General features: G+C 40.2%; 1 protein-coding gene across 2 annotated transcripts in view; it reads right to left on the minus strand.

Annotated features, from left to right (window-relative positions):
- The window catches only part of ttc34 (tetratricopeptide repeat domain 34), a 77110-nt gene that overhangs the window by 24081 nt on the left and 36139 nt on the right, over positions 1-16890 (minus strand). For both annotated transcript variants that reach the window (XM_072586240.1, XM_072586238.1), the window contains one exon: positions 929-1095. In XM_072586240.1, the coding sequence (XP_072442341.1) occupies positions 929-1095 (167 nt within the window). The remainder of the gene's footprint in view (positions 1-928; positions 1096-16890) is intronic.

Genomic DNA, 16890 nt, shown 5'->3' on the forward strand with positions numbered 1-16890 from the left:
TAACTGATAACCTTTGGACCAGGCAGCCAGGGTCTAGTGTCAACATCTCCTCTGCCAGAACTTCAGGAATTTTGTCTTAAAGTGAAATAAGATCCATCAAGCAGGTTTCTTTAAGATTGAGAAAAATACCATTGGTCATATTGGTATTTGTTTAAAGAATTAATTTTTTTTGTGATTCATAACGTAATGGAATTAGATAAAGACAGTGTACCGCTCACATCTTAGTGAGAACACAGATCAAGAGGTGAGAAAACTAAGAGTTCAAAACAACTCTTTTTTTTTTCTTTCCATAAGAAAAGCTTAAGTAGTTGTATTGAAATTAGATGCATATAAGGATTACAAATGTAGTATTTAGAATTCAGTCACTGTCCTTGATGTTATGTGTACACTGTTAGAGCACAAGCCAGAACAAATCTCTAAAGAGGCTCATTCTGAAGCGTGGTATGCAGTTTTGCTCACCCTGAGCCAAAAAGGATGCAAATGCAGCAGACATGGCCGGAGAAGGAAAAAAATAATTACAAGTTTTGGAAACTGGTTAAGAAGAAAAATTCAAGCAACTAAACCTATTTTCAAAGAAAATAGACTGACAAAATGATCCAGATTTTTAATCGCAAAAAATATAAAAATGAAGTTAAAAGAAGCAAGTCAATTTACCTGAACAATTCGACTAGTATTGGAACAAAGAACATAATTTATATTATTTAAAAACCTGTAGTTAAAATAAATCACCCTGTTCTTAAAAAAAATGGAAAAACTTGGGTGTAAGTGGTTGCTTGGAGCAGATAAGGCTAGTTAACTCTATACCTCAATTCAAGATTTCAGTTTCATATTGGATGTTACCAACTGTGGCAATAATCAAAAGAAATATGAATTATTTCTATTGGGTGAAATTATTCTCAAAGTTTATGATAACATCAGCAGCATTTACCTCTTTTTTATTTAGGATCATATACATGAAGGCTCGTCCACATTGTGCTTGTACATGGTTTGGGTTTGCCTTTAGAATTGTGCCAAAATCAAAGATAGCAGTTTTCTTCTGGTTAAGATGTGCATAACATCGTGCCCTGGTGAGGAGTGAAGCTTCATCAGTGCCTCCTAGGACAAAAATAAATATGCAATAAAATACTTAAAACAGCTTTACAACAGGAATTAAATACTAAACTGTTATAGAGTCATAGAGATGTACAGCATGGAAACAGACCCTTCGGTCCAACCCATCCATGCTGACCAGATATCTCAACCCAATCTAGTCCCACCTGCCAGCACCCGGCCCATATCCCTCCAAACCCTTCCTATTCATATACCCATCCAAGTGCCTTTTAAATGTTGCAATTGTACCAGCCTCCACCACTTCCTCTGGCAGCTCATTTCATACACGTACCTTTTCCCTCTGCTTCAAACTACTCATAAGTCATTTCTTTGAAATGTTACACCAATCCCTGAACAATTTTCCCCAATTCCCCAGATGTGAAATCACAAATCATTAAGTTCCTGGGGCAGGGGCACTTTTCTCTCAGACCACATTAATCGATGTTTAAAAAGGAGCCAATTTAACCAGACTTTCTTGAATTAACAAGTGCAAGTTTATTAGTCACTAAAGACATGAGAACACATGACAATGCAATGAACATACACACAGATAAGGTCAAAAGTGAATACAAAAAAAGTTTACAAATTACAGATGAGCCTTTGATTTCTTTGAAGATTAGACAGTCTTGGATGCTGCATGACCTGCTGCGCTTTTCCAGCAACACATTTTCAGCTCTGATCTCCAGCATCTGCAGTCCTCACTTTCTCCTCACAATCATAGAGATGTATAGCACAGAAACAGACCCTTCGGTCGGACTAGTCTACGCTGACCAAATATCCTAAATTAATCTAGTCCCATTTGCCAGCATTTGGCCCATATCCCTCTAAGCCCTTCCTATTCATCAACCCACCCAGATGCCTTTTAAAAGGTTGTACTTGTTCCAGCCTCCACCACTTCCTCTGGCAGCTCATAATAGAATGTTGCACTCATTATATTACCAGTGGTGCTGACATTGGTAGATGAATAGTTGATTGAGAAACACTTAGGTGTGCAGGTCAATTAAAATTCTTTTGGCTTGTTTCCTTTTCAGAGTGGCTGGCTAACACCACTCAGTGATGGCATGGTTTTTTTTCCTTTTTAAGTCTATCTCTGAAGTACATTAGTATACACTCCAGGATAGAAGGCCACATAGAGCCTAGCGCTGAAGCTGAAGCTGGTTTCTAACCCAGATTTTGTATATCCTTGGAAAGATTAAAACACAAATGTGTCTGCAGGAGATGGATTACTGCTGATAGCAGATTGGGTAGTCAGTCTTTTTTCATTCCTTTCATTTTAGTCTTTCCAATTGAAGTTCCCTTGATGCTACACATGTGAGGCATACTATGGGTCCATTCTACCAGATAGTCACTGAACTTATGTATGCAGTCAGTCCTCTAAAAAATTTCATATTTGAATTTAAAGTGGAAAATGTCCATAGATGATCCAATGTAAAGAAAGTACAAAACACACATAGTGGAAGTCTTTTAGAACGCATATGTTGAAATAAAAAAGTGATACTGGCACAGTTGAACTTTGTTCATAAGAAATGTAATTTTCTCAAATTTTTAATTGGCGGTGAAGATTTAAACAAAAAAAAACTTACTACATCAAAACCAGTATAAGTGAATTCAGAATTCCATTAAACCTCTTCATAGATTTCCATGGTAGTTCTAGACAACACGATCAATTCAAGAGACCCACACTGGATTCAGCAAAACATATTACAATGCAGCAAGTGTTCAGATAACCTAGGTCTTATGTCATTACCTGTAGAACACATTAATGGCATCATATGCAACCTGTGATTCCTTGTATTATTTTGGTTCATGGCTAAAACAAAACCAACATTCTACTGGAACTTTCCATCTTGTACTCATCAGGATAATTCGCAAGAAATACCAATGTAAACTGAAATCAGTATTTCACTGTGTAAGAGAAAAAAGTACTGATTGGTTGGCAAGTGGTTCTCTCATTGGGAGAAGTATTGCTCAGAAATCACAGAATTATTAAGATATGGAAGATGTTTTTGGACCATTATGTCTATAACAGTTTTCCAAATGACCACAGCTCCGTACTATTTTCTTGTACGCTCCCTATAATCATGCATATTATTTCTATTTCTTAAAAAAAAATCAATTAATGCCCTCTTGAATGTCTCTACCATATGCAAAACAGGTGTGCACAAGTGGTGCTTTCTCACATTCGTTTACATCTTTTGCAAATCATTTTAGATGTGCTCTTTCATTCTTGACCCTTTCACAAGCAGGAACAGTTCCTCTGTTTACTCTGTAAAGACCTCTCACAATTTGGAAGACCTCATTCCTGATAAAGGGTTTATGCCAGAAACATCGATTCTCCTGCTCCTCAGATGCTGCCTGACCTGCTGTGCTTTTCCAGCACCACACTCTCAACTCTGACTCTCCAGTGTCTGCAGTCCTCACTTTCTCCTTGGAAAACCTCATTCAAATCTCCTCTTAATCTTTTCTTCTCAGAGGAGGGCAATAATTACAAGGACTGGCAGTTAAGAATGCAATTTGCTTCCATAATGTCACTTCTGTTGTATTCTAATAATTTCTTTTGTTTTAAGTTCAACCAGCAAATTACAGCCCAGCCACTATACATTGGGTGACTTATTGCTCTAGCACAGAACTGATTATTGCATTGAGTTGCTTATTTGACTACTAGTGATTGTTTGACTTGCCTCCCATTTCTAACCCTACATAAACTGGAGTTCACCACAAATTATGCTCCCACGACTTGCAACAAGTTCATTTCAGTCAACAACATTGTTTGCCGAATAGCACTCATTCTCTATCCACTAGTGCTTCAATTTTTAAACAGTTATCTTGTTGTTCAGAGCCTTCCATTGCCTCACACCCCACCTGCACTGTGCTTAACCTCCTCTTAACCCCTAAAATTTCTGAGAACCATATTTTCAGCACTCAATTTTTAAAAAGATATTCTTTTCAGGAATATGCACATGTCTGACAAGGTTAGCATTTACTATCTGGCTCTAACTATCCTCAAGAAAGTCAATATGAGCTGCCTTTTTGAACTGCTGTAATCTATCTAGAGTAGTTAATCTCATAGTATTGTTAGGGAGTAAAGACTTATTAACCAACAACAGAAAAGAAACAATGATATGGTTCCAAGTCAGGATGCTGTTTTAGGAGGAGGCTTGGCAGATTTCTGCAGTGCATTTGGTATGTTGCACACACTTCTGTCACTGTCTCTCATTTGTGGATACAGTAAATGCAAGATAATGATTGGGGTGGCAATCACACAGTTTGATTTGTCCTAGATGGATTTGCACTTGGTTCTCTCTTGTTGGAGATGGTCCTTATTTGGCAAGAACAATTCATGTCACAATGACCCCAAGCACGAATGTTGCCCAGGTCTTGCGCTATTTGGACACATCATCAGTAAACAAGAAATCCTCAACAATAAATCTTGTGAAATCAGCACATATCCCAATTTCTGACTTTATTGTAGAGGCAAGGTCACTGATGAAGCAGTGTTGGGCCTGGGACGCTATCCCAAGGAGCCCCTGCACTGTATTATCCTATGCTTGAGTGACTGACCTCCCAACAACTGCAACAGTCTTTCCTTGTACTCTGTATAAATCAAACCAGCAGAGAGTTTCTCACCAGAATTTCACGAGCTCCAACTTTACTATGGCTGCTTGATGCTACAGTCAAAGACATCCTTCTTATCCTTCCCGTGAATTTAACCCCTTTGTCCATATTTGGATCAAGGCTGTAATGAGGCCAGGAGCTGAGGGGGGCCTGGTGGAACCCAAACTGTATGTCATTGAGCAGGTTGACTCAATGCTATGTGATGGTACATCACGAACAACGTCCATCACTTCTGATGATTGAGAGTGGACTGATGCCTCTAATTGGCTGGATTGCATATGTCCTAGTTTTTAAATGGACAGGACACATTTAGGCAATTTTTCAAGTTGTTAACTAGATGCCAGTATTGTCATTGTACTGGAACACTTGATTAGAGGCACAGCTGATAATTGTTCCAAGTCTTTTGATCTGCTTTAGTAACATAGCATTTATGCAGCTGATTCAATTGTAGTCATCGAGGCTCCACAAAGAAAAATCTATTGTCTGATTTCCTTTCCCTCTCTTTCTACTGCAAGTGGTCAGAAGTGAAGCAAGCAAAAGCCTCGTCTACCCAGTGCCAGGCCCATTTAAAGCTCTACACAGATTTAGAATTGTGCCCAATTCTCAGCATATAACTTGCAAACAGAAGGAACAGAGAAAAACGTTAGCACCATTGGATGGAAGTTGTTATATATTGCTGTGTTGTCTGAAAAGAGCTAGGAATTAGATAGGAACCAAAATGTGGGGAAAGTGTGCCAGTGGAGCTACATGCACAATTACACTCAAATGTCAAGTTTATGTGTATAATATGACACTAGCTTGTAGGCAGTTTTCAACCAATGCAACTGGAAAATTAGAATTAATCAAAGAGGTCTCATCTTTCCAAGATCTGAGAACCAGAAGATTAAAAAAAAAATCAACTCACAACATGAACATACAAAAACAATGTGATTGAAAGACAAACAGACCGATCAATGTACACATATATTTATGGTGCTGAGCAAGATTAATGCAGAAATGAGAGTATCTTTATGAAAGGTTTGCCTTTTGCAAAACAGAATTTCCGACAACTTGCCTTTATTGGAATACAACACTAGCAGCAACACTACCAGCAGCGGTAAAAATACCTTCAGTGCAAAATGTATAAAACAGGCAGCTCGAGAACCACTTAATCAAGCTTCACATAATTAGGTAACTTAGAACTTATTATTTTCTCTTTGCTATCCTTTCCAATTTCTAATTTTAAACACTGGCTTGATTAATGTAGCCCAATTTTAAAAGAGAAAACATATAAACCTGCATGCTTGCTCTTGACAAGACTTTTAACTTAATGAGTAAGTATGGAATCTCAACAATTTAGCACAATCAATTCCTGTTAATCATGGGGACTTTAATATCTGACAAAAAAGTAAAAGCTATTCTTTTGACATAAAAAAATACTAATATGGTTGATGATTTTGCTGTCGTAACAACATTTGGGAAATGTGATGAGAATTGGCAAATCACTGAGTTTATGAATGGATAATTCCTTTGAAACTTAAGATATTTTAAGTGTCTTAACAGGGTAGATGTGGAGATATTGTTGCCCCTTGTAGTAGAGTCAAGGGCCAGACAGCATTACTTACATCCTCTGCAAGACTGCACAAAAAATGTGGATTAGTATTTTAAGCAGAGGAAAATCAGGGCAATAGAATAGTTATCATCCTTCATAAAACTGCTGGTATAGCTGATTCTGGGTAAAAATACCTAATAAAGCCCTTCAAACTGCATCTATATATCAATTCATCTCAGTTCTCATCCTTTAATTGCTAGAAACCTATACTTCTAAACTAACTGTCTAGTTCTCTTTCAAACACCTCAAGTGATTGAGATCATACTTGGAGGTGATGTGTTCAACATTCTCGAGCTTTGGTGTAAAATACAGCTAACAACAAAAAAAGAACTCTAATCAATATCTCTGCAATCTCTTACCTAGCCTTGTATGGTTATGTAAATAAAGATAGATAAAGGATATTTTTCCATTAATAACATCATTTCAAATCCTTAAATGCTTTCACTGTGCTGCCTATCTCCAACATTGAGGGTGCCAGTGTTCATCTTCACTGATCCATTTAGAGTTCATTTATTGCCTTTATATTTATAAGCACATCGACTAGAAGGGTATTAAATTAGACGGACAATCTTTCACATCAAACAGGTCAACCAGAACAACACAGCTATTTTGCAAAGATATGATTGGGTAAACAGTATAAATCAGCAATAACTTTTAACTAGCTGGGAGCTTGCACAAGAAATCAGTATTAACAATTGTGGAAATCACAACAAAGAAACAGTCACAGTTAAGTAAATTCAACTTGGTAAATTCACCACAATACAAGCATCTTAAGGAGGTTTGAGATTTGTCTTTGGGTAATACCTTAACAGAAGGTAGGGCATAATGTTAAAAGCTCAATTAGTGTCAGGCCCATAGAGAGAATGGGTTTAAAAAAAGATCTGCTGACAGTTGCCATCTAGACTCACGCATCAACCTAGTGAGGTCTCAGTTAGTTCCTCATACTATGGAATAGTTCATTGAAAAGAGGGATAATACACTGGAGAGAAAAAAAAACCGTATACAACAACAATACAAAATTTAAAATTGAGTTAAGGGTGCAAGAGCCTACTTTCAGGCTAATTAATCAACTTGTTATGAAACATGAGGTCAGGTTGACAAACACCAATATGAATTCTGTAAAAGGAAAAACTCAGTGCCAGAGCAACTCATGGCTCGAGACAGATGGGGAATTTATTATATGTACAATGTTTATAATTTAAGCATAGAATTTAACGACATTCAGTTCTGTGAAGATTAGTGGCAGGTCAAAAGATTGGAACCTTTCAGAATCCAGCAAAGTGTGACGTTTATGAAAAAAAGATAACGCCAAAAGAATTGCCCAAGAAATTGAAGATTCTGCTGGGTAATTCCTAGAACACAAAACTCTCAAAATATCCTTTTAAAAATCAGAAAATATGAAGGGTTCTACTAAGTTTATGGTTTTCTTTCATATTCTAGTTCCTGGACAGCGATTAAAAGTGACCCTCAAACTTATACTACACACGTACCAACATCTCCCACCCACCCCAACTTACCCTTAAAAACACTCAATCATCTACCTGGCACCCTTACCACCTTGGATCCACTCATTTGGCAGCCTACGCACACAATTATCTTATATAAGCACCCTTTGCACTACAGCTATCAAAACAGCTGTGATGCTGGACTTCTATGTTTCAGAAAATGGAAACTGACTGTTGTGCCAAAGGGGTATGATTTGCATTCCCCCAACTGTTCTATGCTATGTGGGACTTGTCAGAATGGAAGTACAGTTCTGCATGTCAAAAGGCACTCGGATTGGAATCTGATCAGAAATGCAGACCTTCTCTTTATAAAAAGGAGTGTACTTGCAATCTGTGAGAGATTGCCATTCCCTGGAAAATCTGGATCAGAGTTTCTACAAGCATATGAAAAGGAAGAGTAGCTGAAATAAGTGGTAGCCCCTGTAGGGATGGTACTGGGGAACTCGTAATGGGAAACAAGTCAGTGTTGAACAGGTATTTTGAACGATTCGTCACTGTAGAAGGCACAAAAGGTATCCCAGAAATATTTGAAAAACCAAGAGGGAAAAGGCAGGGAGGAAATTTAAAACAAATCACTCAAGGCGAAAAAAAATATATTTGACAAACTACTGGGCTAAAGATTGACGGGTTTCGTGTATCCATGGGTCTTCCGAGAAATAATTGCAGAGATACCATTAACATTGGTTATCTTTCAAAATTCTTTAGTTTCTGGAAAGTTGAGTAGGTTGGAAAACAACAAATATAAACACCATTTAAGAAAGGAGGCGGGGGATCCCGGATGGTGGCGTCCTGTTAGGATCACATTTGCTGGGCCCCGTGCTGCAACACCAACCCAACAGAGTCAGAATCCATCCCAAACACTTAACAGTGAGTAAAAATACAGTAGAGGAGCTAGAAACCTAAAAAAAGAAAGAAACGACTTACCTTTGCCCTTACAGCTAGGGAACGCTGAAAAAAAAAAGAGGAAGCTCACCTGGCCCAGTCCTCTGAAGCAGAGGGCTTGCTTACTCACCAGACCCTGGTTGAGGAGCTGGCCAAATCTCGTGAGGTCCTGGGGACGCAGATCCAGGGAGGAAAAAAGAAGAAAAATAAAACTGAGGAGAAGCTGGCTCCTGCATCTGCGATGCTGCAAAACTTGGGAAAAAGGACTGGATGAGCTCGAGCACCAGGCTGCAGGGGTAGAGGCAGAGATTGACTCCTCCAAGAGCCGGATTGAAGCCCTGGAAATACAGATCTATGGTCTGTTAGGTCTGGTGGACAATCTCAAAAACAGGAGCAGAAGAAAGAATTTGCACATTGTTGGCATACCAGAGGGGACAGGAGGTGAGCAGCCATTGGAGTTCTTAGTGACGTGGTTCCTGGAATTCCTTGGTTTGGAGGTTGAGAAGGGAAAGATAGCAATTGAAAGAGCCCACCAGATTGTGGCACGAAAGCAAGGTGCAGATCAGCGCCTGTGCACTATCCTGGTAAGCTTCCATCATTACAAAGACAAGCAGAGGGTCATGGAAGCCTCTACAGCCCAGGAGAGGGATTCAAGAGCATTGGTATATGGCGGCTCAAGGGTCATGCTTTTTCAAGACTTCTCGGTGGTGGTGGTGGTGGTTCAGAAAAGGAAGTCCTACAATGGCAACAAGGGGAGATTGAGAGCACTTGGGATCCAGTATTCTTTAAGATATCAGCAGTGCTTCGGATCAATCATAATGGATCCATACATTTGTTCAACTTGCCAGAGAAAGCGAAGAACTTTACTGACACATTGATTTAAGTTGAACAACCGAATAGGCGTAGAGGACAGAGCTGTTTGGGTTTGTTTTTCTTTAAAAAGGATTTGGTGGAGTCTCCTTTCTGGCAATAGGTTGTGTGAAATGATGCCTGAGATGGATAGTGTATTTATCTTTAATCTCTAAGTTATGTTAAAGGGATGGGTGACATAGTTCAGGTTCTTCCTCTCTGGAGTCTAAATGGTTCTATAGAAGGTTATGGCTAAGGATGTGTTTAAGTGGTGCACCTGGAAGATTAGATTAGATTACTTAAGTGTGGAAACAGGCCCTTCAGCCCAACAAGTTCACACCGACCTGCTGAAGCGCAACCCACCCAGACCCATTCCCCTACATTTACCCCTACATCTAACACTATGGTCAATTTAGCATGGCCAATTCACCTAACCTGCACATTTTTGGACTGTGGGAGGAAACCGGAGCACCCGGAGGAAACCCACGCAGACACGGGGAGAATGACTCCACACATATTCTCCTGTCAAGAGGAAGATGGCACTTTCCAGGCTTAAAAAGGATAGGGTGAATGTTGCCTTATTACAAGAAACACACTTGGATATTGCAGAGCATTGAAGCTGCAACAGAACGGGTATGACTGGGTTTATTTTTCATCTTTCAATACGGGGAGTAGAGGGGGTAACAATTTTAGTTAGAAAGAATTCCCGTTTAAGTTATTAGAGTGCATTAAAAACGCACAGAAGTCTTGTAATCCTTTAAGCTTTGATACACGAGGAAGAATACAGGATCTTAAGTGTTCACTGACCCCCGGCCCACCCCCTTAAATTTTTGACAGAAACATTTTCTAGAATGGGTAACCTTGCATCTCAACATATTATCATAGGAGGGGATTTCAATTGTCTCAAAAATCTCACAGTTGACAGATTGCCCAAAGGCCCGCCAATATCTTCCTTGCGATCTAAACAATTAAGGGATTTGTGTGTTGAATTGGGGTTGGTAGATGTTTGGAGGCACCCTCACCCTACTGGCAGGGACTTCACGTTCTTTTTGAACCCACATAAATGCCATACCAGGATTGATCTTTTTCTGATGCCTGCAGCAAATCTGGGCTCGGTGGCATCACGTACAATTGGCAATATCTATTTCCGATCATGCCTCACTGTATTTGATGGTTAAGTGTAAGGATACCATGGTAGGCTCAAGGCACTGGCAACTAGACCCCTTCATCCTCAAGGACAGCAAGTTTATTGCATTCTTTTCTACTGAGTTCAGGGCTTTTTTAGATATTAATTTAGGTTCGACCCATAGCCCATCCATTTTTTGGGAAACAGCTAAAGTCTATACTAGGTGGTTGGTTATTTCCTATTCAGCCAGTAAGAAGTGACAGACGAGTGAGCAGCAACATTAGCTTGAAACGCATCTGAAAGTAGCTGAAAAGGGCCTTGCTGGTTAATTTGCAGAGGATCACGGTGCTTTGGTATGCACTGAACTCCATGCTCACACGGACAGCCAACAGAGATCTTACATTTGCAAGTTAAAGGCTGTTTGAGGCATGGGGATAAGCCAGGCAAGTACCTACCGTACTTTGCTAGGAAAAGGAGTGCCCCCCAAGCCATTACCTTGATCAGAGAGGACACTGGAAATTTGACCTACAATTCTAAAAGATTAATGCAGCATTCCAGACATTTTACACTGAATTACACCAATCTGAAAGCTGTGAGAATGGGCAGGTTAGGATGGAATCTTAAGAATTTGGACCTTCTGGGAGTGACACCTGAACAAGAGTCTCTCCTCAATGTCCCATTGTCATAGCAAGAGCTGAAGGGGGCTGTGAGGCAGCTCCAAAGTGGAAAGGTGCCAGGTCCTGACAGGCTCCTCAGTGAGTTCTATAGGAATTTATAAGTATATTGTCAGGGCTGATGCTTAGATTGTTTAATGACTCACAGAGATGGTGGGAGGAGGCCATGACTAAGAGAGGCAAACATCTCTCATTCTTAAAAAAGGGCTGTGCTACCTATAGACTCATTTCACTCCTGGATGTTGACTTCAAAATCCTAAGACTCTGGCATTAAGGCTCGAAGCTGTATTGCCCTCAACCATTAAGGAGGATCAGACAGGGTTCATAAAAGGTTGCAGATCGACAGACAATGTCAAGAAATTACTTAACATGATCCAAGTATGTCAACAGTGATCAGTACAGAGATTAGTGATCTTAGATGTGGAAAAGGCATTTGACAGGAGCAAGTGACCATATCTTTTTCATACCTCGAAGTGATTTGGCCTGGGAGAGACCCTCATCAGGTGGGTGGAGGTTTTGTGAAGTGAACCTCTTGCCATGCTCCTCACTAATGGTGTACAGTCAAGCAGTTTTAATTTTTGTAGGGGGAGTCGACAAAATGAGCATTTTGCCCCACCTGTTGTGTCCCATGTGAATGCTTCCTCTGCTTTTTGCTAGTTCGCCTGGTTCAGTTCTTTTATCTGGTATCCCAAGCGGCCCTGAATTAAATTGACTAAATTGCACTTATCTTACAGACTGGGAGGAGTGGGCCTCCCAAACATCAAAAACTACCAGGTAAGTTCATTGCAATCTTAGGTGAATGGTTGGGCCCGGAGTGGGGGTGGGGCCCTCACTCACTTTGGTAAGACATCAAAACATCTCAGGCAAGATGCCCCCTTATTAGCCTGTTGTTCTTAGACAAAATGAGAATAATAAAGAAATATTGCCGTAGCCCAAATATTTGCAAAACTGTCAAGGTGTGGAGGGCAATGCATCAGGGGGAAGGCAATATTGCCAAAACATCATTGTTGGCACCCATAGTTGGTATGCCGGGCTTTCAGCCAGGGATGATGGACTCTGGGTTTAAACTGTGGGCAGTGTGTCTTGCCTGGACAATTTATTCAAAGGGGACACATTGATGTCCTTTGACCAGGTGGCTCAATATAACGAATTGCCCAGTAGGGACCGCTTTCGTTTATTTCATGTTATAAATTTCATACAAAAAAAAAAGAGACCACACTTCTAATGGATCCTTCTAGGTCTGACATGGAGAAGAGCCTGTTGAATACTGAGGGTACATTATCTGAAAGCAACGCTTATCATCTACTGGGGGAGGCTCCCTCGGATGAAACCGAATGGCTCTGTAAAGGTATGGAGAGGGAGTTGGATGTTGAGATCTCTTCTGAAATATGGGAAGTTATCTGGGAAAATGCAAGAAGGATCTTGATTTATGACAGGACCCACACCCTGCAATTGGAGCTTCTCCACAGGGTTATCTAGCCCCAGACCACCTCACTAAATTTAAAGTGGAAGCATCTCCAACGTGTCCTAAAAGTAAAGCAAGTCTTTGGTCCTGCCACAGACTGCGGGCATACTGGAGCGCTGCGATAGGTGAAATCGAGAAAGCTTTGAGGACGGAGGTGGAGGGGGACCCTGCGTCTCTTCTTCTTTGCTTTGTTAAAGCACTTTCATTAGATGCACACACACACACACAAAAAAAGGCTTTTCAGTATCCTCACTTTTTGTGCAAGAAAGAACATTCTATTAGGGTGGGTGTCAGAAAATCTCCCTGGTTGCTGGCGGGCTGGCATAAGCTTGTCATGGAGCACATCCTCTTGAACTTTCCTACAAGTATGGAGAATTTCTATAAGACGTGGTGGCCTTTTTTGGATTACCTGGGTACAGATTTGTCCGCCATACTAATAAGAGCCTTTATATAGCCATGGCAATTCTACATAATGAATCTGGGATCCAGAGGGGAGGATCTACGAGCATATGAATATATATATAAACTAATGTGCTCAAAGATCGAGGGCTATTGCTTTGTTTTGCTAAGCTATGTTATGGTTATTATCATTATTATTATTGTTAAGATTTTCCTTTTGTAACTTAGTTATTAGTTGTTATTTATATAATTAGTGGATTTGTTTTTTAATATTGGTTTGAATTCTTCAGTTTTGCATTTGTTGTAATATTCCAAAGAAAAAAATTACCTTTTTTCTAAAAATAAAAATATCCTTAAAAAAAGTAAAGCAGGCAGATAGAAATCAGGAAACATTATGCTAGTTAGTTCAACCTAACATGGGAAAAATCCTAGGATCAATTATTCAGGAAGTAAAAGCAGGCCATTTAACAAAAATGTATGCATTTACTGAAAATGTAAGGTTTCACCTTACATCTTGGAAGACTGCTGCCGTTCTTCTAGCTCTTCAGCATCCATCACATTTGCGCTTTGATTGCTCTTGTTGTGCAGGGCACAGCATGAAAGGATTATGCAGTACACTACATTCAGATGTTACTACAAGGCATCCTGAGACCAATACAAGCACTGGAACCTCATCTTCAGAAGGACTACCATCTGCTCCATGATAGTTTTCACTAAAGATTGGGCAGCACAGTATCTATCCTCTGCCTCAGTCAGGAGATTGTACAAAGGAGTCAATCATGGTTTCAGACGTTAGCCCATGCACCCCAGTAACCACCCTTGTAAGGCATTTGACCTTTCAAAATTAAACAGCATGAGATTTCTCCAGGATACGGGCACCATGGCAGCTTCCAAGGTACCCAATGCAAACTCAGATGTCTACTGAAGACCACAGTTAACTTGTGCACTGATAAATCCTTTTTCTGTTGATAAAGTTAGTTGCATTACAATATGGTGCTTTCAACACAATGTACAGTTTACAGCACCCTGTATCTGGGTAAGTCAGCTATGTTGGCAAAGCCTACTGCCTAGGCTACAATGACCTCATTATGGGGAAACAAGATAAAACCCTGTGATATAACAATCTTGATACATTTGAGGATGGAGAGATTCTTCACAGATACCCAGCGCATCCTTAGAAGCATCCAGCTACTCAAAAAATTGAGTACAACTGTCACCTTGACAACCGTCTCAAATCCTGCTTTAGACGGCATAGTTCTGTGAAGTGTTCAGAGACATCCCAGTCTGCAGTTACAATGTACCTCTTCCATCTGGAGGAAATAGCAGTGAGGGCAATAGGCTCTGGATTTCTGTAATTTCCTTCACATCCTGAAGGGACCTTCAGCTACAACTTCCTCACGTGGAGATTGTTCATCAGTCTCTGGAGATTATTGCTGGTCCTGGGCTGGCTAGAATTTGTTCCTCATCAATTTCTCCAAGTCTAGTTTCACAGAGATGATAACCTGTGGCTGTGGCTAGATCTAATGAACCTCTGTGAGGAATTTTAGAAATAAAATATGTTCTTAATATTCGGAGCAATCACATTCACCTCACACACTGATGACAGTTCCCAGCATAGTCCTCCATACAATGAGGCAGGGAGGACTTGGACAAGGAGGGCCATGGAATGCTTCTCCATGGACATTGTTCCAACGCGAACAGCACATGCCAAGTTGTGAAAATACTGCAGGAGATTGTAATTGTGGCAGGACTATTGAAACACAAACTCGGTCATTTAAATGCCACTGCCAGATTTGTCCTATCTTCTGTCTACTCTCCTCAATCTTTCCAAGATGTGGTTCTAACTGACCTCAGCTCTTCACCTCTGTTTCTTCAAAAACAGAAATTCCGTCAGCTTAAGTTTACACGTACTCACACTCGCAGAAATAGAGAGGGTGAGAGGTCATGCACTTTGGTAGAAAGAATAGAGGCATGGACTATTTTCAAAATGGAGAGAAAATTCAGAAGTCCGAAGTGCAAAGAAACTTGGGAACTCAAGGTAAACTTGCAGGTTGAGTTAGTAGTTAGGAAGACAAATGCAATAATAGCATTTATTTTGTGAGGACTTGAATATAAAAGCAGGGATGTACTTCGGAGGCTCTGGCCATACACCATTTGGAGTATTGTGCGCAGTTTTGGGCCCCATATCTCAGAAAGGATGTACTGGGCCTGGAGCGTGTTCAGAGGAGGTTCACAAGAATGGTCCCAGGAATGAAAAGCTTAACAAACGAGGAATGTTTGAGGACTCAGTTTATAACCAATGAAGTTTAGAAGGACGAGGAGAGATCCAAGTGAAACTTACAGAATATTGAATGGCCGAGACAGAGTAGATGTTGGGAAGATGTTTCCATTGGTAGGAGTACCAGGACCAGAGGGCATAGCCTTAGAATAAAAGTGTAGACCTTTTAGAATGGAGATAAGGAGTAACTTCTTCAGCCAGACAGTGGTGAATCTATGGAATTCATTACCACAGATGGCTGTGGAGGCCAGGTCAGAGTATATTTAAGACTGAGACAGACATGTTCTTGATTATCAAGGAATCAAGCGTTACCGGGAGAAAGTGGGAGAATGGGGTTGAGAAACTTATCCGCCATGTTTGAATGGTGGAGCACACTGAAATGGACTGAATAGCCTAATTTCTGCTCCTATGTCTTATGGTGTTATTGAGATTCAGGCAGTGTAATTGGAAATAACTATTACCACTCCTGTAAGGGGCTAGAACCAGGGGACACTTTTAAAAGGTGATTGGTAAAAGAACCAGACACGTGAAGAAAAACATTTGTATGCAACGTGCAATTACAATTTGGGAGATACTGCCTAAAAGGTTGGTGGAGGCAGACTCAATTCTGGCTTCTGAACAGGAATTAGACAAGCAGAAATACTACAAGGAAACAAAAGGGAGTGAAAATAGCTGAATTTCTCTTGCACATTTTGGGACAAATGACCTTATTTGGGAATGTAACCATTGTATGATTACAAAACAAAGGGATTATTTTTACATCCTCACGCAAAATATAGATAGAATTGACTGTTTCTGCTCAGGATGCAGCTTTGAAATAGACTTGAAAATGAGCACAAGCTAACGAGAGATGTGGAAGCTCCAGTGGAAGTAGGCAAGAGGAATGGGAATACTGAACAAGCAGCATCATATACAGCAGAGGTCATTTTGAGTCAAGAGTTTCTGTAGGGTGGAACTTGGATTTAGAATGAAAGCAGGCTGGAAGTCACAAAGACACTCATGAGAAACTTCCTTCGCAAAGGGTTAAGGATAGCAATGTTTCCCTGATGGAAGATGACGAATTGGTGGACTGGATATCAAAAGCTGTTCTACCCCAACCTCAAAGGCAGTAAATACTAGGATAATTGGAACCTTCAAGAATGAAAGTGAAAGTTATATTGGCAAACAGTATCAGACAAATGGAGTGGAGGTTCAAATCAGCCACACACCCCAAGCCAATGCCAATTCAGGCTCAAGTGGTGAATGATCTGACTATTTCTTGTTCTTACTCAATTTAGTGCTCAAAATCTAATGGTAAGAATAAAATTCTGCATGTTAATAAATGTGGATAAGTTTGTCATAGCAGTCTCAGTGTTTATGAATTGTGTACAAACGCAGAGATTTCCAGTCTTCCTGATTCACTGAGTGTTTAAGTCTC

The sequence above is a fragment of the Chiloscyllium punctatum genome, chromosome 16, assembly GCF_047496795.1.
Source record: "Chiloscyllium punctatum isolate Juve2018m chromosome 16, sChiPun1.3, whole genome shotgun sequence".
In the NCBI taxonomy this organism is placed as follows: Eukaryota; Metazoa; Chordata; class Chondrichthyes; order Orectolobiformes; family Hemiscylliidae; genus Chiloscyllium; species Chiloscyllium punctatum.